General features: G+C 45.4%; 2 protein-coding genes across 9 annotated transcripts in view; one reads left to right on the top strand and one right to left on the bottom strand.

The window, feature by feature from the left end:
• The window catches only part of ints9 (integrator complex subunit 9), a 66,626-nt gene extending 64,811 nt beyond the window's left edge, over window positions 1-1,815 (bottom strand). For both annotated transcript variants that reach the window (XM_070889122.1, XM_070889121.1), the window contains exon 1: window positions 1,760-1,815. In XM_070889122.1, the coding sequence (XP_070745223.1) occupies window positions 1,760-1,768 (9 nt within the window). In that variant the 5' untranslated portion in view covers window positions 1,769-1,815. The remainder of the gene's footprint in view (window positions 1-1,759) is intronic.
• The window catches only part of LOC139272955 (homeobox-containing protein 1-like), a 178,000-nt gene that overhangs the window by 83,190 nt on the left and 69,301 nt on the right, over window positions 1-25,509 (top strand). The window contains exon 1 of one of the 7 annotated variants that reach the window (XM_070889127.1): window positions 2,065-2,239. The exons of the other annotated variants lie outside the window; for them this stretch is intronic. The gene's annotated coding sequence lies outside the window, so the exon portion shown is untranslated. Of the gene's footprint in view, window positions 1-2,064; window positions 2,240-25,509 lie in introns of those variants that run through there. 7 annotated transcript variants of the gene reach the window in all.

Raw genomic sequence — 25,509 nt, 5'->3', positions numbered from 1 at the left:
GGGAGAGAGAAAGCAGGGAATTATAGACCGGTCAGCCTGACCTCAGTAGTGGGTAAAATGTTGGAATCAATTATTAAGGATGTCATAGCAGCGCATTTGGAAAGAGGTGACATGATAGGTCCAAGTCAGCATGGATTTGTGAAAGGGAGATCATGCTTGACAAATCTTCTGGAATTTTTTGAGGATGTTTCCAATAAAGTGGACAAAGGAGTACCAGTTGATGTGGTATATTTGGACTTTCAGAAGGCTTTCGACAAGGTCCCACACAGGAGATTAATGTGCAAAGTTAAAGCACATGGGATTGGGGGTAGTGTGCTGACGTGGATTGAGAACTGGTTGTCAGACAGGAAGCAAAAAGAGTAGGAGTAAATGGGTACTTTTCGGAATGGCAGGCAGTGACTAGTGGGGTACCGCAGGGTTCTGTGCTGGGGCCCCAGTTGTTTACATTGTACATTAATGATTTAGACGAGGGGATTAAATGTAGTATCTCCAAATTTGCGGATGACACTAAGTTGGGTGGCAGTGTGAGCTGCGAGGAGGATGCTATGAGGCTGCAGTGTGACTTGGATAGGTTAGGTGAGTGGGCAAATGCGTGGCAGATGAAGTATAATGTGGATAAATGTGAGGTTATCCACTTTGGTGGTAAAAACAGAGAGACAGACTATTATCTGAATGGTGAGAGATTAGGAAAAGGGAAGGTGCAACGAGACCTGGGTGTCATGGTACATCAGTCATTGAAGGTTGGCATGCAGGTACAGCAGGCGGTTAAGAAAGCAAATGGCATGTAGGCCTTCATAGCGAGGGGATTTGAGTACAGGGGCAGGGAGGTGTTGCTACAGTTGTACAGGGCCTTGGTGAGGCCACACCTGGAGTATTGTGTACAGTTTTGGTCTCCTAACTTGAGGAAGGACATTCTTGCTATTGAGGGAGTGCAGCGAAGATTCACCAGACTGATTCCCGGGATGGTGGGACTGACCTATCAAGAAAGACTGGATCAACTGGGCTTGTATTCACTGGAGTTCAGAAGAGTGAGAGGGGACCTCATAGAAACGTTTAAAATTCTGACGGGTTTGGACAGGTTGGATGCAGGAAGAATGTTCCCAATGTTGGGGAAGTCCAGAACCAGGGGTCACAGTCTGAGGATAAGGGGTAAGCCATTTAGGACCGAGATGAGGAGAAACTTCTTCACCCAGAGAGTGGTGAACCTGTGGAATTCTCTACCACAGAAAGTAGTTGAGGCCAATTCACTAAATATATTCAAAAGGAAGTTAGATGAAGTCCTTACTACTCGGGGATCAAGGGGTATGGCGTGAAAGCAGGAAGGGGGTACTGAAGTTTCATGTTCAGCCATGAACTCATTGAATGGCGGTGCAGGCTAGAAGGGCTGAATGGCCTGCTCCTGCACCTATTTTCTATGTTTCTATGAAAAGTCATTTCAGTCCATTGAAGTTAAACCCTCCTAGCCTGAGCCTCCAGATGTACATTGAAACCGCCCCATGTAGTTTCTGCCTGTACACATTGGCCCAGTAGATTATTCCAGACATTACTTTGAGTAAAGAAACCTCTCCCCATTACAGCTGTTAAATGCGGATTTAAAAAACCTCCTAGTTGGGGTGATATTCTTCGTCGACTTTACCTGCAGGCGCACAACCGTCCCATAATAGGCAGACCTGCTTGAGGTTACCCTGACGGGAGGGAGACATTCTCACTTTCTCAATCAGTTTTAAACATTAAAATAAAACCAGTTAAAACTCCTCACCAGCTTCATTCCTCCTCTTCAGGCACCGAGCCCCGTTTCCATGGAAGAAGTCAAATGTCAAAGTTCAAAGGGTTGGCTGGGGAAAGGAAATGAGCACCTTTCGGGGTGGCTCACACGCATGCGTCGGCCGGCGCAAGGCCCGGCGGGAGCTGTAGTCCCGCGCTGACCTCACTCGCGCCAGTCACACGGCGGGGCGCCGGGGGTCAGCAACTACAAGTCCCGGCGGCCCCCGCAAGCGCGCCGGTGTGGCCCTGTGAGTGTGAGTGTGTGTTGGGCCCCCTCCTGTGGGAGTTTGGTGTTGTTAATCATGGCGGGTGTGAGGCAGACAAAGGCACTGTGCTTCACTCCCCAAGTGGAGATTTAAGAAAGTTTCTGATGGGGAAATATAAATGAAAGTTATCTCTTTTTTCAAAATAAACTCTTGTTATGTTTAAATGGACGAGGCTATTTATAATAATCACAGAGGAAGCTGAGAAGGTGGTAAGTGCTTTATTTATCTCTGCTGAGAGAGAAAGCTGGAGGCTATTTGTTTATTTTTATGTGTGGGAGTGGGTGGGAAGTGATTCTTAAGTCTTGTTTTTACTTCAGGCCACTGTATAGAATTTTGTGCACACACATATATATATTTTGTGTGTGTCTGTGTGTGAGTCTTACGCAGAATCAAAGGGCTAATTAACATACCTGTCAAATTTTAAGGAAAATGCTGAGATTTATAATCAGAAAACTGACACTTGATTGCAGATTTGTTTAAACACAAGCAAATGTGCTAATGTTTTTTCCACAGGGTGCTATGCATTAAAATAAATAACTGACATTTAAAAATGCATCAAAATAAATAAATTACATTTAAAAAGAAAATAATGAATGTTACTTATATAGTGAGGAGTGACGTTAAGATATTGTCTCAGTGGTGTTGGGAAGTTAGGAAAGGTCCTTTCTCAAAAATCTCGAGTGTCATGTGTGCATGTATGTTTACAGTGGACTTTTGCACTACGTGATCTCACTGTACTAGGATGACATGTGGCATGTTTCCATGTGCAGGCAAAAACATCTGTAAAGACATTAAATATATGTCTAACTAAGTTATTGTGGTCTTCTGTACTTGGCAAAGGATGATATCATCCAATTTTAAAAACACAAATGTTATGGTAAAGATCATAGGTGTCCTGATAGTCTTTAAATGTGACTAATGAGTTTCTATACTGCTGCGCACTGTGATTTACATCTGAGTTTTCACGGTCACACTGTGCATAAGAACATAAGAAATAAGAGCAGGAGTAGGCCAGTTGGCCCCTCGAGCTTGCTCTACCATTCAGTAAAATCATGGTTGATCTGATCTTGGCCTCAACTCAGTTTTCCTGCCTGCTCCCCATAACCCTTGACTCCCTTCTTAAAAAAAATCTGTCTATCTCAACCTTAAATATATTCAATGACCCAACCTCCACAGCTCTTTGGGGAAGAGAATTTCAAAGATTCAAGACCCACAGAAGAAATTCCTCCTCATTTCTGTTTTAATGGGTGACCCCTTATTTTGAAATTCTGCCCCCCCTAGTTCTAGATTCCCTCATGAGGGGAAACATCTTCTCTGCATCTACACTGTCAAGGCCTTTCAGATTCTAATATGTTTCAATAAGATTTCCTCTCATTCTTCTAAACTCTAATGAGTATAGGCCCAACTTGCTCAACTTTTCTTCGTAAGCCAACCCCTTCATCTCTGGAATCAATCTCGTGAACCTTCTCGGAACTGTCTCCAATGCAAGTGTATTCCTCCTTAAATAAAGGGGATGAGAACTGTGCACAGTACTCATGATGTGGTCTTACCAACACCCTGTACAGTTGTAGCAGGACTTCCCTACTTTTATACTCCATCCCCCTTGCAATAAAAGCCAACATTCCATTTGCCTTCTTAATTACTTGCTGTACATGCTTGCTACCTTTGTGTTTCATGTACAAGGACCCCCAGATCCTTCTGTACCACAGCATTTTGTAATCTCTCCCCATTTAAATAATAATTTGATTTTTTATTTTTCCCGCCAAAGTGGATAACCTCCCATTTTTCCCACATTATACTCCATCTGCCAGATTTTTGCCCACTCACTTACCCTATCTATATCCCTTTGTAGATTCTTTGTGTACTCTGCACAATTTGCTTACCTGCCTATCTTTGTATCATCATCAAATCTGGCTATATTACACTCAGTCCCTTCATCCAAGTCATTAATATAGATTGTAAATATTGAGGCCCCAGCACTGATCCGTGTGGCACCCCACTAGTTACAGTTTACCAACCTGGAAATTACCCATTTATCCCATCTCTGTTCGGTTAGTTAACCAATCCTCTATCTATGCTAATACATTACCCCCAACCCCGTGAGCTATCTTGTACAGTAACCGTTTATGTGGCATCTTATCGCATGCCTTCTGGAAATCCAAATACACAACATCTACTGGTTCACCTTTATCCACCCTGCTACTAACATCCCCAAAGAACTCCAGCAAATTTGTCAAACATTTCACTTGCATAAAATCATGCTGACTCTGTTTGACTATTATGATTTACTAAATGTCCTGCTACCACTTCCTTAATAATGGACTCCTGCATTTTCCCAATGACAGGAATGCATATGATGTAGTGTTTGTGCAGATGTAGTGTACGTGGATTTTAGCAAAGCTTTTGATAAGGTCCCACATGGTAGACTGGTCACAAAAGTAAAGCCCCATGGGATCGAGGGCAAAGTGGCAAGTTGGATCCAAAATTGGCTCAGGCAAGAAGCGAAAGATAATGGTTGATGGGTGTTTTTGTGACTAGAAGGTTGTATCCAGTAGGGTTCCACAGGGCTCAGTTCTGAGTTCCTTGCTTTTTGTGGTATATATCAATGACTTGGACTTGAATGTTGGGGGGTATGATTTAAGAAATTTGCAGATGACACTAAAATAGGCCGTGTGGTTGAAAGAAGAAGAAAGCTGCGGATTGCAGAAAAGTATCAATGTACTGGTCAAATGAGCAGAACAGTGGCAAATGGAATTCAATCCGGATAAGTGTGAGGTAATGCATTTGGGGGAGGTCTAACAAGGTAAGGGAATACACATTAAATGGTACGACACTGAAAAGTGTAGAGGAACAAAGGACCTTGGAGTGCAGGTCCACAGATTCCTAAAGGTAATAAGCTTACATAAGAACAAATAGGAACAGAAGTAGGCCATAGGGCCTCTCGAGCCTGCTCCACCATTCAGTAAGATCATGGCTGATCTGATCATGGACTCAGCTCCACTTTCCCGCCCACTTCCCCGCCCACTTCCCATAACCCCTTATCCCCATATCATTTAAGAAACTCTATTTCTGTCCTAAATTTATTCAAATTCCACAGCTATTTACAACCCTCAGAAGAAATTTCTCCTTATCTCTGTTTTAAATGGGCAGCCCCTTATTCGAAGATCGTGCCCTCTAGTTCTTGTCTACCCTATCAGTGGAAACATCCTCTCTGTATCCACCTTGTCAAGCCCCCTCATAATCTTACATGTTTCGATAAGATAATTCTTTCAAATTCCAAAGAATAGAGGCCCAACCTACTTAACCCTCTCATCCCCGGAATCAACCTAGTGAACCTTCTCTGAACGGCCTCCAAAGCAAGTATATCCTTTCGTAAATATGGAAACCAAAACTGCATGCAGTATTCCTGGTGTGGCCTCACCAATACCTTATATAGTTGTAGCAAGACTTCCCTGCTTTTATAATCCATCCCCTTTGCAATAAAGGCCAAGATACCATTGGCCTTCCTGATCACTTGCTGTACCTGCATACTATCCTTGTGTTTCATGCACAAGTACCCCCCGGTCCCGCTGTATTGCGGTACTTTGCAATCTTTCTCCATTTAAATAATAACTTGCTTTTTGATTTTTTTCTGCCAAAGTGAGTGACCTCATACTTTCCAACATTATACTCCATCTGCCAAATTTTTGCCCACTCACTTAGCCTGTCTATGTCCTTTTGAAGATTTTGTGTCTCCTCCTCACACATTGATTTTCCTCCCATCTTTGTATGGTCAGCAAACTTGACTACGTTACACTCTCTCCCTTCTTCCAAGTCGTTGATATAGATTGTAAATAGTTGGGGTCCCAGCACTGATCCCTGCAGCACCCCACTAGTTACTGGTTGCCAACCAGAGAATGAACCATTTATCCTGACTCTGTTAGTTAGCCAATCCTCTATCCATGCCTTTAATTAGTCGAGGCATGGAATACAAGAGCAAGGAGGTTATGCTTGAACTGTATAAAACACTGGTTAGGCCGCAGCTGGAGTACTGTGTGCAGTTCTGGTCACCACATTATAGGAAAGATGTGATTGCACTGCAAAGAGTGCAGAGGAGATTTACAAGTATATTGCCTGGTCAGGAGAATTATGGGTATGAGGAAATATTGGAGATGCTGGGTCTGTTTTCTTTGGAACAGAGGAGGCTGAGGGGAGACCTGATTGAGGTGTATAAAATTATGAGGGCCCTCAATGGAGTGGATAGGAAAGATCTGTTTCCCTTGGCAGAGGGGTCAACAACTAACGGGACATAGATTTAAAGTAATTGGGAGGAGGTTTAGAGGAGATGAGGGGATATTTCTTCACCCAGAGGGTAATGATAGTCTGGAACTCACTGCCTGAAGGGGTGATAGAGGCAGAAACCCTCACCACATTTAAAAAATACTTGGATGTGCACTAAAGTGGTGTAACCTACAGGGCTACGGACCAAGAGCTGGAAAGTGGGATTAGGGTGAGATAGCTCTTGGTCGGCCGGCACGGACACGATGGGCCGAAATGGCCTCCTTCTGTGCTGTAAATGTTTATGATTCTATGACAGATATTAGGCTAACTGGTCTATAGTTGCCTGCTTTCTGTCTCCCTCCTTTCTTAAATAGGGGCGTTACATTTACGATTTTCCAATCCACTGGGACCTCGCCAGAATCCAGGTAACTTATGTAGATTTCAACCAATGCATCCATCATCATCATCATCATAGGAAGTCCCTCGAAATCAAGGAAGACTTGCTTCCACTCCAAAATGAGTTCTCAGGTGACTGTACAGTCCAATACAGGAATTACAGTCTCTGTCAAAGGTGGGACAGACAGTGGTTGAAGGAAAGGGTGGGTGGGGAGTCTGGTTTGCCGCACGCTCCTTTTGCTGCCTGCGCTTGGTTTCTGCATGCCCTCAGCGACGAGACTCGAGGTACTCAGCGCCCTCCCGGATTCTCTCTTTCCACTAGGGGGGTGGTCTTGGGCCAGGGACTCCCAGGTGTCGGTGGGGATGTTGCCTTTTATCAAGGAGGCTTTGAGGGTGTCCTTGAAACATTTCGTCTGCGCACCTGGGGCTCATTTGCCGTGAAGGAGTTCCGAGTGGAGCACTTGCTTAGGGAGTCTCATGTCAGGCATGCTGACGATGTGGCCCGCCCAACAGAGCTGGTCGAGTGTGGTCAATGCTTCGATACTGGGGATATGGGCCTGAGCGAGAACACGGACATTGGTGCCTCTGTCCTCCCAGTGGATTTGCAGGATCTTGCAGAAACAGCGCTGGTGGCATTCTTCAGTGCTTTGAGGTGTCTATGGTCCATGTCTCTGAGCCCAATAGGAGGGCGGGTATCACTTCTGCCCTGTAGACCATAAGCTTGGTGCCAGATGAGAGGTCCTAGTCTTCAAACACTCTCTTCCTCAGGTGACCAAAGGCTGCGCTGGCACACTGGAGGCACACGATCTCTGCAGCCAGGGGACTGGTCCACCTTTAGTCCCATTAGTTTGCCTCAGATTTCTAAATCTGCCATTAAATTGACAGCAAGACCGATTCTTTTAAAACAATTTAGAAAAGTTTATTAAACACACACACATGCACATCTATCAGCAGTCATCAGCTATCCTACAGATCAACTTAATTACAACAGTTACAATAAAAAAAGGTATACTTTACTTCCCTCTGGCCAAACATATATCATTCATCCTTACTTCTGCTGTGGAGGGAGGTTTCTGCTTTGCTATGGGCTAAGGAGAAGAGAGCAACCCAGAAATCTTTGAGTTTTTATACCTCTTGAGGTCATAATTTCTCAGAAAGCCTCAGGATTGGCTCTTGGTTCCAGGGCTGTTCCTGATTGGCTTCTCCTCATACACATGTCTGCCTGGAGGGTCGGCGCCATTCCATGATTAGGTTAATGGCTTTTCAATTAACATCTTTTCTAGTTTGGTGAGTTTCAAAGCCATGCTTCCTTTGTAACTTGAGCTCTGCCCAGCCAGGAGACATGAACTTGGGGAAGGTATCCATTTTATCTCTTCACACTTGTCATTTTGTATAACCTACAATTTTAACATTTATTTATATATACAGAATCAATCTTATCATTACTAAACACTTTTATTCTTACACCTTGTACTTTCTCTCTAGTGATTGTTTTAAGCACCCCCCTCCCAATCACCCCTTGATTATCAATTATTGGTATGCTTTTAGTGTCTTCTACCGTGAAGACCGATACAAAATATTTATTCAAAGTCTCTGCCATTTCCCTGTTTCCCATTATTAATTCCTCAGTCTCATCCTCTAAGGGACCAAAGTTTACTTTAGCTACTTTTTATATACCGTTTATATATCTGTGTGTGTGCTACAGAAGCTGCCATAGCACTCGGGGCGCTCGCTGAGCCAAGTTGAAAGGCAAAGGCTCTGCTTGCAATCACACTGTTCCATTTAGATCGGAAGATCAGATTCCAAAAAAATTTAATTTTGTAATATTACTGGATATCTTCGAGCATGTTTGAAAAATTGGTTGGATTTAAATTTGGTGTATATTTTCTTTGGGTTATTTCACCTGGGCTTATATATGGAGGCAACTGTTCAAATTGGCTGGAAAGTTAATGGAGTGGTAGTGGTGGTCACATGTGGCCTCGTAAGAATGGCTGAAAACACTTGAGTGAAGAAATTGGGTCTGGCCAGAAATGTGTGTTTTTAAAAAAAAAACTTTTCAGCTGGCTACATTCGCTAGTCGTGTGACTGGTAGTTGCCTGCGACGGTTCCTGAGTTAAATATCAAATTACACACTGGACAATGACAGTACTGTTAATGTTCGTTTAATACAGAAGAAGTACAAGATTCACTACTTATACTCTGTAGTTCCCCAATACAGAAGAAGTACAAGACTCAGTACTTATACTCTATTTAACTCTGCAGAAAGGTGTTCCAAAAGATGTCCCTTTCCGCTCAAAATATTAATCCTGCAGAAAGGCGTTCTGAAAGGTGTTCCTTTCCGTTCAAAATATTCTCATAGTTACCCAATACGTCCCTGGGTGATCAATCTGGTCCTGATACTGTTCCTTCAAGGGTCTTTTCCCTGGTCCCTGCTTGTTGTTCCCAGGTTCTCGCAGCCCAGGTGGGGTTTCCCCTCCGAGTTTATACTATTCTGTAATCTGGCCCATCTGTTTTGACTACACATTTGTCTGTGCCCTGGTGATTGGGTTATTATAGTTACAATCTGTCCCTTTTCCTTGATTACATTTTGTCTGTACCCTGTTGATTAGTATATTCTGTCTCATTGATTACATTTTGTCTGTACCCTGTTGATTAGTATATTTAGTTACTGGCGATGCTAAGGAAGCATGACTAATCAAATTTCAATTGGTCATTCATTTTATGTTCAAGGCACCTTAACTTTACTCTCGGGGGTCTTTCCATTTTATGTTGCCATAGCCTGCATATTTCCACAATGAGAGGCTTTTGTTTTGCAGTTATTGTTCATGCCTCTCCATGGTCCCCCTTATGGCACAGTACAATTCTGAGCTTCTAGCGAACGTGTGGAGTTCTGTGACGAGCAAGAAAACCTTTGTGCCATCACAATTCCATGATGCTGATTCCAGCAAAATCAGCAAGGCAGAAATATATCTCGTCTACAAACAACATTTGTGAGACTGACTTGGAAGTTGGTTTCTTCCTGTAAACAGAAATAATTTCGTAAGACATCAGATAAAACCAGGGATGAGAAAAGATCATTCAACCCACTGAGCTTGTCCTCGATCATTTCAACTCACCCAGTGAGCACCCAAAGTGACAAGTTGGATCCAAAATTGGCTCAGAGGCAGGAAGCAAAGGGTAATGGTTGATGGGTGTTTTTGTGACTGGAAGCTGTATCCAGTGGGATTCCACAGGGCTCAGTGCTGGGTCCCTTGCTTTTTGTGGTATATATCAATGACTTGGACTTTGAATGTTTGGGTATGATTAAGAAGTTTGCAGCTGACACTAAAATAGGCTGTGTGGTTGAGCACGAAGAAGAAAGCTACGGAATGCAGGAAGATATCAATGGACCGGCCAGGTGGGCAGAACAGTAGCAAATGGAATTCAATCTGGATAAGTGTGAGGTAATGCATTTCGGGAGGTCTAATAAGGTAAGGTAATACAGGCACAGCATCGAGAATCCGGAGTTCCGGAATCCGGACACCGGGTCGATCTGTGGCGGGGTCGTCCGGAATGCGACCTTTTACCTGCCTTGGGCTGCCGCCGACCTCTTTCCCCCGCCTCGGGCTGACCCCTCGGCCCTGCCTCCCCTCGGCCCCATCTCCCCTAGACCCATCCCACCTCCCCTCGGGCCCCCCTCTCCCTACCTACCTTGGGCCAGGCATTTCCGCACTTGGGACGTCGGAAAGACATTCCGAAGTTCGGAAATACATGATCCTGGGCTCGGCAGTTTCCGGATTCGGGATGTCATAAAGACGTTCCGAAGTCCGAAAACACACATAATCTGGAGCGGCCTCGGTCCAGAGGCTTCTGGATTCTCGACACTGTACCGGTACACATTAAATGGTACGACACTGAAAATTGTAGAGGAACAAAGGGACCTTAGAGTGCAGGTCCACAGATCCCTGAAGGTAGCAGGCCAGGTAGATAAGGTGGTTAAGAAGGCATATGGAATACTTGCCGTTATTAGTTGAGGCATAGAATACAAGAGCAAGAAGGTTATATTTGAACCGTATAAAACACTGGTTAAGCTGCAGCTAGAGTACTGTGTGCAGTTCTGGTCACCACATTACAGGAAAGATGTGATTGCACTGGAAAGGGTGCAGAGAAGATTTACAAGAATGTTGCCAGGACTGGAGAATTTTGGCTATGAGAAAAGATTGGAGATGCTGGGTGGGTCTGTTTTCTTTGGAACAGAGGAGACTGAGGGGAGACCTGATTGAGGTGTATAAGATTATGAGGGGCCTGGATAGAGTGGATAGGAAGGACCTGTTTCCCTTGGCAGAGGGGTCAACAACCAGGGGGCATAGATTTACAGTAATTGGGGGGAGGGATAGAGGGGATTTGAGGGGAAATTTTTTCATCCAGAGAGTGGTGGGGGTTTGGAACTCATTGCCTGAAGGGATGGTAGAGGCAGAAACCCTCACCACATTTAAAAAATACTTGGATGTGCACTTAAATTGGCATAACCTACAGGGCTACGGACCAAGAGCTGGAAAGTGGGATTAGGCTGGATAGCTCTTGGTCGGCTGGCGCGAACGCGATTGGCCGAAATGGCCTCCTTCAGTGCTGTAAATGATGATTCTGTAAATGCTATGATTCTATGAACTGCATCTTGAACTCCCCAATGTCTTTTACTCCTATCATATGTGGTAGACCTGACTACTCCAACGCACTCCTGGCTGGCTTCCCAATTTCTACCCTTCGAAAACTTGAGGTCATCCAAAACTCCGCTGCCCGTGTCCTAACTCGTACCAAGTCCCGCTCACTCATCACCCTGTACTCGCTGACCTACATTGGCTCCTGGTTATTCAACGCCTCGATTTCAAAATTCTCATCCTTGTTTACAAATCCCTCCATGGCCTTGCCCCTCCCTATCTCTCTGTAATCTCCTTCAGCCTCACAACCATCTTCCCCCACCCGAGATATCTGCGCTCCTCAAATTCTGCCCTCTTGAGCATCCCTGATTATAAGCGCTCAACCATTGGTGGCCATGCCCTCAGTTGCCTCGGCCCCAAGCTCTGGAATTCCCTCCCTAAACCTCTCTGCCTCTCTACCTCTCTTTTATCCTTTAAGACACTTCTTAAAACCTACCTATTTGACCAATGCCAGAATTTTTTCTTTTGTGGCTCGGTGTCAAATTATTGTTTTATAACACTCCTGTGAAGCGCCTTGGCACATTGTACTACGTTAAAGGCGCTATATAAAAACAAGTTGTTGTTGTTGTTGTAGATCATTCCAAAGAGTACGGAAATTTTTTCTAAGATCTACTTTTAAATTTACTTTAAAGTTGTTTAAATTTATGTCCCCTTGCATTACTGTTCTTGAAGTAATATTCTGGGCTCACCGTATCTATACTATTCAATACTTTACATATACTTCAATGACTTTTTCTCTTAGCCACCTTCTCTCTGGACTTTAGAGCTTAGAATTTTCCAATCCTTCCTTGTAGATCAACCCCTTTATATTTGGGATAATTCTTGTTGCTCTTCTCTGCACTTTTCCTAATGCATGTATGTCCCTTTTTCATCCCTCAACCAACATCACTGAAACCGATTATCTGGTCATGATCACATTTGTGGGATATTGCTGGGTACAAATTTCCACGTTTCATACATTACAGCAGTTGACTACGTTTCCAAATTACTTCATTGGCTGTAAAGCGCTTCGGGACGTCCTGAGGTTGTGAAAAGGCACTGTATGAAGGCAAGTTTTCCTTTCTTTTGAACTGTGGCTGCCTGGAATGCACGTAGCGTTGGAAGTGAAGTCTGACGAGTGTTTTCTTGAACCTCTCTGAATTTATACCCAAATTCTTCTGGCAATATATCTCAACATTCTATTTGCCTTTTAATTGCTTCTCCACATTGGACTCGGTTGTGAGCGGATGACTTGAAAATAGCGGAGCCTAGATGGGGCAGTGCAATAGTTGCTAGCCGATCATCTCTGGAACATGGGTTCAAATCCAGCCTAAACAGATCAAACATGAGCAGTCAGGGAAATCAACTAGCTGGGAAAGGGGACCCAATTGAATTGCTAGAGGCGGCGGACATGAGTGGGAGCAGAGCGAGAGTTGAGCAAGGATAGAGAGTGGGTCCAAGACCAGAGGCAGCAGACCTGAGTAGGAGGGCAGCCGAGAGCTGAGCAGGGATAGAGAGCGCAGCGAGAACAGGCCTGAGACCAGAGGAGGCGGACCTGAGCAGAGCTGGGAGCAACTCAACACAGGCAGAATTTGAAAGAGTGACGTCGGAGTAAAAATCCTAAAGCTATGTCAACACAAGGGAAGGAGCTGATTGGTGAGTAGCTGGTGAATGTTTTTTTTTTAAGTCCTAAGTTTATTTCTGCTAAGTTAGTTAGTTAGTAGTCTATTAAATAGAGACATGGCAGGGCACCTCAGATCCGTGGAATGTACATCATGTGCCACATGGGAAATTCAGGATGCTTCCCGGGTCCTGGACAACCACATGCAGGAAGTATCGTCAGCTGGAGGAGCTCATGCTCCAGTTTTCGGAGCCTGAGCAGCAGCAGGCATCACTGCGGTGCATCCATGAGGCTGAGAGCTACGTGAGTAGCACATTTCAGGAGGTGTTCGCCCCGCAGCTTAAGAGTATGCAGGCAGAGAAGGAATGGGTGATCGCCAGACAGAAAAGGAAGACCAGGCAGGTAGGGCAGGAGTCCCGAGTGCATCTCGCTCTCCAACCGGTATGTACAGAATACTGGTGACGGTGATGGTTCCTGTGGGGAGTACAGCCAGAGCCAAGTCTATAGCCCCACGGGTGGCTCAGCTGTACAAGGGGGAGGGGTTGGGGGGGTGGGAAGGGAGATCAGGAAAGCAATAATGATAGGAGATTTAATAGTTAGAGGAACAGACATGGCGTTTCTGCGGCTGCAGATGTAACTCCAGGATGGTATGTTACCTCCCTGGTGCCAGAGTCAAGGATGGCACTGAGTGGCTGCAGAACATTCTGAGGGGGTAGAGTGAACATCCAGTGGTCGTGGTCTATATCAGTATCAACGACATAGGTAGAAAGAGGGATGAGGTCCTACAGGCAGATTTTAGGGAGCTAGGAAAGAGATTAAAAAGCAGAACCTCAAAGGTAGTAAGCTCCAGATTACTCTCTGTGCCACGAGCTAGTGAGTATAGACATAGGAGGACAGAGCCGATGAATGCGCGGCTGCAAGGATAGTGGAGAAGAGAGGGCTTTAGATTCCTGGGACATTGGGACCAGTTCTGGGGGAGGTGGAACCTGTGCAGGCCTCAACAGAGCCGGGACCAATATCCTCGCCGGGGGTGGGGGGGGGTGATTTTGGGAGGATTTAAATCAATTTGGCAGGGGGATGGGTACCAGGATGTGGCATTGGAAAGGAGTTACATGGTGCACCAAGAGTAGGAGATACAGATAACATTAGAATAAGAGAAAGATAGTATGGTATTAGGTGAGGTCTCAGACCAGGAGAAAATACATGAAGGTCTAAGATAGGTTTACAGTGCATGTATGTAAATACATGAAGCATGGTAAATAAGGTTGGTGAGCTGCAGGGTCAAATAGACATATGGGAATATGGTGTTTTTGCGATTAATGGAGACCTCAAAAAAGGGCAGGATTGGGTACTAAGTATTTCTGGATATCATAGGCAGTCCCTCGGAATCGAGGAAGACTTGCTTCCACTCCCAAAGTGAGTTCTTTGATGGCTGAACAGTCTGATACGAGAGCCACAGACCCTGTTACAGGTGGGACAGACATTCGGTGAGGGAAGAGGGGGAGGTGGGGCTGGTTGCCGCGTGCTCCTTCCACTGCCTGCTCTTGACCCCTTCACGCTCTTTGCGTTGAGACTCGAAGAGCTCACCGCCCTCCCGGATGCACTTTCTCCACCTCGGGCAGTCTTCGGCCAGGGTCTCCCAGGTGTCAGTGGTGATGTCGCACTTTACCAGGGAGGCTTTGAGAGTGTCCTTGTAACGTTTCCGCTGCCCACCTTTGGCTCGTTTACCATGAAGGAGCTCCGCATAAAGCATTTGCTTAGGGAGTCTCATATCTGGCATGCGAACTATGTGGCCTGCCCAGCGAAGTTGATCGAGTGTGGTCAGTGCTTCAAGACTGGATTAGCCTGGACGAGTACACTGATGTTGGTGTGCCTGTCCTCCCAGAGGATTTGCAGGATCTTGCGGAGACATCGTTGGTGATATATCTCCAGACACTTGAGGTGCCTTCTATACATTGTCCATGCCTCAGATCCATACATGAGGGCGGGTATGACTACAGCCCTGTAGACCATGAGCTTGGTGGTAGATTTGAGGGTCTGGTCTTCAAACACTCTTTTCCTCAGACGATCGAAGGCTGCACTGGCGCACTGGAGGCGATGTTGAATCTCCGCATCAATGTCTGCCTTTGTTGATAAGAGGCTCCCGCGATATGGGAAATGGTCCACGTTGTCGAGGGCCGCGCCGTGAATCTTGATGATTGGAGGGCAGTGCTGTGCGGCGGGGACAGGCTGGTGGAGGACCTTTGTCTTACGGATGTTAAGCGTAAGGCCCATGCTTTCATATGCCTTAGTGAATACATTGACTATATCCTGGAGTTCAGCCTCAGAATGTGCGCAGACGCAGGCGTCGTCCGCGTACTGCAGCTCAACGACAGAGGTTGGGGTGCTCTTGGACCTGGCCTGGAGGCGGCGTATGTTAAACAACTTCCCACTGGTTCTGTAGTTTAGTTCCACTCCAGCGGGGAGCTTGTTGATTGTGAGGTGGAGCATGGCAGCGAGGAAGATTGAGAAGAGGGTTGGAGCGATGACGCAGCCCTGTTTAACTCCAGTCTGGATGTGAATTGGATCTGTAATGGATCCGTTGATAAGGATCACGGGCTGCGTCATCGCTCCAACCCTCTTCCTGGATATAAGGTGTTCAGGAAAGCTAGGGAAGGAAAGAAAGGAGGTGATGGCAGTATTGATTAAGGAGAATATTAGTGTTGGAGAGAGAGGATGCCCTGGAGGGGCCAAGGACAGAATTTATTTGGTTAGAGTTGAGAAACAATAGAGGTGCCATTACACTACTAGGTGTATTCTATAGTCCACCAACTAGTGCGATGGAATAGAGAAGAGAAAATTTACAGAGATTACAGAGAGGTGCAAGAACTATAGAGTAGCGTTAATTGGGAACTTCAATTATCCTAATATAGATTGGGATAGAAATAGTGTAAAGGGCAGAGAGGGGGAAGAATTTCTGGTGTGTTCAGGAGAACTTTATTGATCAGTATATTTCCAGCCCAATGAGGGAGGAGGTATTGCTGGATCTGGTTCTCGGGAATGAGGTGGGTCAAATGGAGCAAATGTCAGTAGGGGAACACTTAGACAGCAGTGATCATAGTATCATAAGGTTTAGGTTAGCTATGGAAAAGGACAAAGAGCACTCTCGAGTCAAAATACTTAATTGGAGGAGGGCCAATTTCAGTGACCTGGGTAAATTAGAATCAAAGATTGGCAGGCAAAACTGTAATCAAACAATGGGCTGCCTTTAAAGAGGAGATGGTTTGGGTACAGTCGAGGTATATTCCCACAAAGGGGAAAGGTAGGTCAACCAAAGCCAAAGCTCACTGGTTGATGAAAGAGATAGATAGTAAGATTCATCATCATCATCATAGGCAGTCCCTCGGAATCGAGGAAGACTTGCTTCCACTCTTAAAATGAGTTCTTAGGTGGCTGAACAGTCCAATACGAGAACCACAGTCTCTGTCACAGGTGGGACAGATAGTCATTGAGGGAAAGGGAGGGTGGGACTGGATTAAGCAGTAAAAAGAGGCGTATGACAGATGTCAGGTTGAGAATACAAGTAAGAACCAGGCTGAATACAGAAAGTTCAGAGTGGAAGTGATAAAGGAAATAAGAGGGAATATGAGAGTAGAATAGCAGCTAACATAAAAATCAATCCAAAACTTTTCTATGGGTATATAAATAGTAAACTGGTAGTAAGAGGGCAGGTGGGGCAGATTAGGGACCAAAATGAAGACCTATGCATAAAGGCAGAGGGCATGGCTGAGGTACTAAATGAGTACTTTGCATCTGTCTTTACCAAGAAAGAAGATACTGCCAAAGTCATAGTGAAAGAGGAGATTGTTGAGATATTGGATGGGATAACATTTGATAAAGAGGAGGTACTAGAAAGGCTGACTGTACTTAAAGTAGATAAGTCACCGGGACCGGATAGGATGCATCCGAGGATGCTGAGGGAAGTAAAAGTGGAAAATGCGGAGGTACTGACCATAATCTTCCAGTCCTCCTTGGATATGGAAATGGTGCAAGAGGACTGGAGAATTGCAAAGGTTACACCCTTGTTCAAAAAAGGGTGTAAGAATAAACCCAGCAACTACAGGCCAGTCAGTTTAACCTCGGTGATGGGGAAGCTTTTAGAAACGATAGTCCAGAACAAAATTAACAGTCACTTGGACAAGTTTAGATTAATTAAGGAAAGCCAGCACAGATTTGTTAAAGGCAATTCGTGTTTAACTAACTTGATTGAATTTTTTGATGAGGTAACAGAGAGGGTTGATGAGGGCACTACGGTGGGAGGGATTGGGATTAGCTGAAGTGCTCTTGCGGAGAGCCAGCACGGGCTGAATGGCTTCTTACTGTACTGTAACGATTCTGTGATTCTATGATTTTCTCAGCATTCCCAGGCTACTTCCACAGTCTCCCTGTTGCTTCCATTGGATATCGACATTGCCCGTTCTCTCTCTTCCAATTATCAATACTTTGCTATTGATTAAATTCCATTTGCTATTTACTTAAAAACAGATTATCTAGTCATTATCAGATTGCTGTTTTTGGGAGCTTAGCTGAAGGGTTTCCTACATTACAACAGTGGCTACACTTCAAAAGTACTTCATTGGCTGTAAAGCGCTTTGGCACATCCTGAAATTGTGAAAGGCGCTATAGAAATGCAAGTCTTCTTTCTTTACCTGCACAGATATAAACCGATCTGCAAAACTCTAATTGCATTCTCTTTATTTCAGTGTTGTCTGCAAATTTAGTAAGCTTACAATTTGTTCCTGAAGCCCTGCCATGCTAGTGATAAAGACAAGGGTTCGGAGCACTGATTCCTGTGATATGCTAGTTTGTACTTCCTCCACATAGTACTGTGCCTCTCAGGAGTGCACTGTTTCCTATCTTTTTTATCATGTTTCTTATGCAGTCCCACAATCTTCCCAGGATTTCCATGTATTATAGTTGAATACCTATTCAGGCAGAACAAAAAGCTTGCATTTTATGGCACCTTTCATGTCCCCAAGATGTTCTGAAGCACTTCACAGCGATGTACCTTTGAAATGTAGTCACTGTTGTTTTGCCAGAAAACACAGCAGACAGTTTGTGCACAGCAAGATTCCACAAACAGCAAATGAGACAAATAATCTGTTTTTAATTGTGTTGGTGGAGAGAGAAATGTTGGGTGGGACAACAGGAGAACTCCCCAACTCTCCTTTAAGTAGTAAGAACATAAGAATTAGGAACAGGAGTAGGCCATCTAGCCCCTCGAGCCTGCTCCGCCATTCAATAAGATCATGGCTGATCTGGACGTGGACTCAGCTCCACTTACCCGCCCTCTCCCCGTAACCCTTAATTCCCTTATTGGTTAAAAATCTATCTATCTTTGACTTGAAAACATTCAATGAGCTAGCCTCAACTGCTTCCTTGGGCAGAGAATTCCACAGATTCACAACCCTCTGGGAGAAGAAATTCTTTCTCAACTCGGTTTTAAATTGGCTCCTCCGTATTTTGAGGTTGTGCCCCCTAGTTCTAGTCTCCCCTACCAGTGGAAACAACCTCTCTGCCTCTATCTTGTCTGTCCCTTTCATGATTTTAAATGTTTCGATAAGATCACCCCTCATCCTTCTGAACTCCAAGGAGTAAAGACCCAGTCTACTCAATCCATCATCATAAGGTAACCCCCTCATTTCTGGAATCAGCCTAGTGAATCGTCTCTGTACCCCTTCCAAAGCTAGTATATCCTTCCTTAAGTAAGGTGACCAAAACTGCACGCAGTACTCCAGGTGCGGCCTTACCAATACCTTATACAGTTGCAGCAAGACCTCCCTGCTTTTGTACTCCATCCCTCTCGCAATGAAGGCCAACATTCCATTTGCCTTCCTGATTACCTGCTGCACCTGCAAACTAACCTTTTGGGATTCATGCACAAGGACTCTAAAAGAGTTTTTTTTTTTTCATGCACAAGGACCCCCAGGTCCCTCTGCACCTCAGCATGTTGTAATTTCTCCCCATTCAAATAATATTCCCTTTTACTGTTTTTTTCCCCCAAGGTGGATGACCTCACACTTTCCAACATTGTATTCCATCTGCCAAACCTTAGCCCATTCGCTTAACCTATCCAAATCTCCTTGCAGTCTCTCTCAGTCCTCTACACAACCCGCTTTCCCACTAATCTTAGTGTCATCCGCAAATTTTGTTGCACTACACTCTGTCCCCTCTTCTAGGTCATCTATGTATATTGTAAACAGTTGTGGTCCCAGCACTGATCCCTGTGGCACACCACTAACCACTGATTTCCAACAGGAAAAGGACCCATTTATCCCGACTCTCTGCTTTCTGTTCGCCAGCCAATTCTCTATCCATGCTAATACAGTTCCTCTGACTCCGCGTACCTTTATCTTCTGCAGTAACCTTTTGTGTGGCACCTTATCGAATACCTTTTGGAAATCTAAATACACCACATCCATCGGTACACCTCTATCCACCATGCTCGTTATATCCTCAAAGAATTCCAGTAAGTTAGTTAAACATGATTTCCCTTTCATGAATCCATGCTGCGTCTGTTTGATTGCACTATTCCTATCCAGATGTCCCGCTATTTCTTCCTTAATGATAGTTTCAAGCATTTTCCCCACTACAGATGTTAAACTAACCGGCCTATAGTTACCTGCCTTTTGCCTGCCCCCTTTTTTAAACAGAGGCGTTACATTAGCTGCTTTCCAATCCGCTGGTACCTCCCCAGAGTCCAGAGAATTTTGGTAGATTATAACGAATGCATCTGCTATAACTTCCGCCATCTCTTTTAATACCCTGGGATGCATTTCATCAGGACCAGGGGACTTGTCTACCTTCAGTCCCATTAGCCTGTCCAGCACTACCCCCCTAGTGATAGTGATTGTCTCAAGGTCCTCCCTTCCCACATTCCTGTGGCCTGCAAATTTTGGCACAGTTTTTGTGTCTTCCACTGTGAAGACGGAAGCATAATAATTGTTTAAGGTCTCAGCCATTTCCACATTTCCCATTATTAAATCCCCCTTTTCATCTTCTAAGGGACCAACATTTACTTTAGTCACTCTTTTCCGTTTTATATATCTGTAAAAGCTTTTACTATCTGTTTTTATGTTTTGTGCAAGTTTACCTTCGTAATCTATCTTCCCTTTCTTTATTGCTTTTTTAGTCATTCTTTGCTGTTGCTTAAAATTTTCCCAATCCTCTAGTTTCCCACGAACCTTGGCCACCTTATACGCATTGGTCTTTGATTTGATACTTTCCTTTATTTCCTTGGTTATCCACGGCTGGTTATCTCTTCTCTTGCCGCCCTTCTTTTTCACTGGAATATATTTTTGTTGCGCACTATGAAAGAGCTCCTTAAAAGTCCTCCACTGTTCCTCAATTGTGCCACCGTTTAGTCCTTGTTTCCAGTCTACTTTAGCCAACTCTGCCCTCATCCCACTGTAGTCCCCTTTGTTTAAGCATAGTACGCTCGTTTCTGACACAACTTCCTCATCCTCAATCTGTAATACAAATTCAACCATATTGTGATCACTCATTCCGAGAGGATCTTTTACGAGGAGAGCGTTTATTTTTCCTGTCTCATTACACAGGACCAGATCTAAGATGGCTTGCTCCCTTGTAGGTTCTGTTACATACTGTTCTAAGAAACAATCCCGTATGCATTCTATGAATTCCTCCTCCAGGCTACCCCGTGCGATTTGATTTGACCAATCGATATGTAGGTTAAAATCCCCCATGACTACTGCCGTTCCTTTTTCACATGCCTCCATTATTCCCTTGATTATTGCCCGCCCCACCGTGAAGTTATTATTTGGGGGCCTATAAACTACGCCGACCAGTGACTTTTTCCCCTTACTATCTCTAATCTCCACCCACAATGATTCAACATTTTGTTCATTAGAGCCAATATCATCCCTCACAACTGCCCTGATATCATCTTTTATTAACAGAGCTACCCCACCTCCTTTCCCTTCTTGCCTATCTTTCTCAATCGTCAGATACCCCCGTATGTTTAATTACCAGTCTTGGCCACCCTGCAACCATGTTTCTGTAATAGCCACCAAATCATATCCATTTGTAATGATTTGTGCCGTCAACTCATTTACTTTATTTCGAATGCTGCGTGCATTTAGGTAGAGTGTTTTCATCCTAGTTTTTAAACCATGATATTTAGTTTTGACCCCTCCTGCAGCCCTTTTATATTCAGTGGCCCTTTTTGTTTCTTGCCTTTGATTTCTCTGCCCTCCACTTTTACTCATCTCTTTTCTGTCTTTTGTTTTTGTCTCCTTTTTGTTTCCCTCTGTCTCCCTGTATTGGTTCCCATCCCCCTGCCATATTAGTTTAACTCCTCCTCAACAGCACTAGCAAACACTCCCCCTAGGACATTGGTTCCAGACCTGCCCAAGTGCAGACCGTCCAGTTTGTACTGGTTCCACCTCCCCCAGAACCTGTTCCAATGCCCCACGAATTTGAATCCCTCCCTGCTGCACCACTGCTCAAGCCACGTATTCATCTGTGCTATCCTGCGATTCCTACTCTGACTAGCACGTGGCACTGGTAGCAATCCTGAGATTACTACTTTTAAGGTCCTACTTTTTAATTTAGCTCCTAGCTCCTTAAATTCGTCTCGTAGGACCTCATCCCTTTTTTTACCTATGTCGTTGGTACCAATGTGCATCACGACAATGGGATGGGATATTTTCTATCTACCTGAATAGGTAGATGGGACCTTGGTTTAATGTCTCATCTGAAAGATAGCATCTCTGACAATGCAGCATACTCTGAGAAGCTGCATTGAAGTGGCAGAACCCACTAAAGATGGTAAAAGGAAATCGGTCGTCACATGCTGCTATTTCTCTCTTTATTTCAAATTTCCAACCTTTGCCATTGTTATTTTTCTCTCCCCTGGGTGGAATCCTGCGTTTTGCCTCTCCTTAATTACTCAGTCCCGTGCAGGCAAAGCCCAGTGTTATTGCTCTTGTCTGTGTAGTGCTCATAGGATTCGTATCTCCTATTGGTGGGCTTGCAGTGGTGAGGTTAGAAGGTTGTCTATGTTCATTGTACTTAAGTGGAGTATAGCAATTGCTGCAATTTCCTACATTACAACAGTGACTACACGTCAAAAAGTATTTCATTGGCTGTAAAGCACTTTGGGACATCCGGTGGTCGTGACAAGATGCTATATAAATGGAGGTCTTTTTCTTTCTAATTAATCGGGGACTCCCTTACACATATGATGTGTTCATAATAAGGGATGAAACTGAGTACATGAAACTGAGTACATTTACAATGAGCAAGTGTGACCTTAGCTCCTTTAATAAGATTCCAGAGTGCAGGTACCTCGTGGGAGGCCTGCTTATATACCGTGCTCCCAAGGGATGCTGCGATCCCTTGGGACTCCCAACAGGTAGGCCCTCTGGTGGTAGTGTAATGCAAGTTGCAAGGGGTTAAATACATAACGTAAAGTCAATTGTACACTTATTTACAAAGTGAGATGATCTGGGGCTTTTCGCTCCCTTGTCGATCGTCTCGGTACAAATGCCGGTAACTCAAAGGTTGTGGGTGAGTTGGTTAGTTCTTCACTGGGCTGCTGGGCAGCTGGCCTTGCCGGCAGCTGGTGATGTGGTTTCGTGGTCAACCATGATGTCAGTTGCCACTTTGTGTGTTGGAGGGTCAAAGTTGGTGGTGTCGTCTTCGGATTGTTCATAGCTGTTGGTGAACCGCAATTTGATTTGGTCCAAATGTTTTCTGCACGTTAGTCCATTGGCCATTTGACTTGAAACACCCTACTCCCCTCTTTGGTATGATCGTGCCAGTGAGCCATTTGGGACCATGTCCATAATTGAGTACAAACACAGGGTCCTTGACCTCAATATCGCGTGACAAATTTGCGCGGTCATGGTACACACTTTGTTGATGCCACCTGCCCGTGATCATGGAGATCAGGATGGACAAGAGGTGCCTCTCTGGGTGCATTGCTCAGCTGAGAGCAAGTGTTGCACTAGTGCACGCATGACTCTAAATCTGAGATCGAGCTATGGCTTTTATCATTACAATGCCTGGGTGGGTGCTGTGCCGTTCACAAATGAACGCATCTCTTCCTTTCTTGGGCAAGACCACGCGATTGCCCCACAACAGACAGTCCGCCTGCAGTGACATTTCGTCTTTGCGCCTGCGGAACGGCTTACTCGCCTCCTGCATCTCCGCTAGGACGCTGGACCAGCTCCCATGGAGGACACAGTTTTTTTACCAAGGACAGTAATGGATCCTGGCTGGTCCAGGTCCTGATCTGCCGGGCTGTAACGGGGGACTTTTCGTTTTCGAATGCATCCATTACCATGAGCAAGTCTGCAGGCTGTGCCATTTCCACCCCGGTGGTGGGCAATGCCAACCAACTGAGAGCATCAGCGCAGTTCTCTGTGTCCGGATTACATAGTTGTATGCCGACAGCTGAGCACCCATCTTTGGATGCGGGCAGAGGCATTGGTGTTAATCCCTTTGCTCTCAGAACGGCGATATGAGTGGCTTGTGGTTAGTTTCAAGCTCAAACTTGAGGCCAAATAAGTACTGGTGCATTTTCTTTACCCCGTAAACGCATGCCAGAGCCTCTTTTTCAATCATGCTGTAGGCCCTTTCGGCCTTGGACAAACTCCTGGACACAAAAGCGACCGGTTGCAGAATCCCCGATTCGTTAGCCTGTTGTAACACACACCCGACCCCGTATGACGACGCATCGCAAGCTAGCATTAATCGTTTACAAGGGTTATACAGGACAAGCAGTTTATTTGAACACAACAGATTCTTGGCTTTCTTAAAGGCAGCCTCTTGTGAATTTCCCCATACCCAGTCGTCTCCCTTGTGCAGTAGCGCATGTAGGGGTTCTAGCAGGGTGCTTAACCCAGGTAGGAAATTACCAAAATAGTTAAGGAGTCCCAGGAATGACTGCAGCTCCTTCACATTCTGTGGTCTCGGCGCGTTCTTGATGGCCTCCGTCTTGGCGTCGGTGGGTCTGATGCCGTCTGCCGCGATTCTTCTTCCCAAGAACTCGACCTCCTGCGCCAGGAAAACGCACTTCAAGCGTTTCAACCTGAGTCCCATGCGATCCAACCGACTAAGAACCTCTCCCAGATTCTTCAAGTGCTCAATGGTGTCCCGACCTGTAACCAGTATATCGTCCTGGAAAACCACGGTGCGAGGAACCGACTTTAGCAGGCTCTCCATGTTCCGTTGGAAGTATGCCGCGGCTGACTGAATCCCGAACGGGCATCTGTTATAGATGAACAGACCTTTGTGCGAGTTGATGCAGGTGAGGCCTTTTGAAGACAACTCCAGCTCCTGCGTCATGTAGGCCGAGGTCAGGTCCAGCTTGGTGAACGTCATCCCTCCAGCCAAGGTCGCTACCTTGGGTAGCGGGTACTGGTCCTGTAGCGAAAAACGTTTAAGTATCGGGACAATCGGACTGGCCCACTCGTTGAATTCTACCGGCGCGATGATGCCTTCTCGCTGCAGCCTGTCCAGCTCAATTTCCACTTTCTCGTGCATCATATACAATACCGCCCGTGCCTTGTGGTGGATGGATCGCATACTGGGAACCAAATGGATCTACACTTTCGCCCCCGAGAAGCTTCCAATGCCTGGCTCGAACAACGATGGAAACCTGCTCAGAACCTGGGCACAAGAGGCGTCGTTGAGGGACGAAAGCGCTCAGATGTCGTCCCAGTTCCAGCGGATTTTTCCCAGCCAGCTTCTGCCTAACAATGTGGGGCCATCCCCTGGCACAATCCACAGCGGGAGTTTGTGTACTGCCCCATCATAGGAGACTTTTACTTCTGCACTGCCAATTACATGGATCAGTTCCTTGGTGTAAGCCCTTAGTTTGTTATGAATGGGGCTGAGCTTGGGCCTGTGTGCCTTGTTGCCCCACAGCCTGTCGAAGGCCTTGTTATTCATTATGGACTGACTCGCACCCCCGTGATACTGGAATTCCGTTCAGTTCAACTTTCAACATTATTGGTGGACATTTCGTGGTGAATGTGTGTACCCCGTACACGTCTGCCTCCTCTGTACGATACTCCAATTCAGCCTGATCCACAGTGGATCGATCTTCCTCTGCAACGTGGTGGTTTGCAGGGTTTGCAGCTCGCCTGCACATTCGCTGGAGGTGTCCCAGTGTCCCATTGTTCTGCAACCGTTGCACGCATAGTGCGTGAAGCGGCATTGATGGGGCCAATGATTACCTCCACAGCGCCAACTGCCTCGCATTAACGATTGATGGCGAACTCTGGGTTATCTGAGGTCGGGCAGCAGCAGGCAGCGTGTACGTTATGCCATGTATGTTCCTGCTCGAAAATGACATTACTTTGTGCACAGTACTGGCCGAAACTTCTTTACTTTGCTAAATCTGTTTAGTGTTGTCGCTGGTGGACATAAATGCCTGTGCTATCGTGATGGCTTTATTTAGATTCGGAGTTTCAACAGTCAACAGTTTGCGAAGGATTACCTCGTCGCCAATGCCCAG

This window comes from Pristiophorus japonicus, chromosome 9 (assembly GCF_044704955.1).
Source record: "Pristiophorus japonicus isolate sPriJap1 chromosome 9, sPriJap1.hap1, whole genome shotgun sequence".
Classification (NCBI taxonomy): domain Eukaryota; kingdom Metazoa; phylum Chordata; class Chondrichthyes; family Pristiophoridae; genus Pristiophorus; species Pristiophorus japonicus.
The sequence above is the reverse complement of the archived record's forward strand: the minus strand, read 5'-3'. Positions and strand labels throughout refer to the sequence as shown.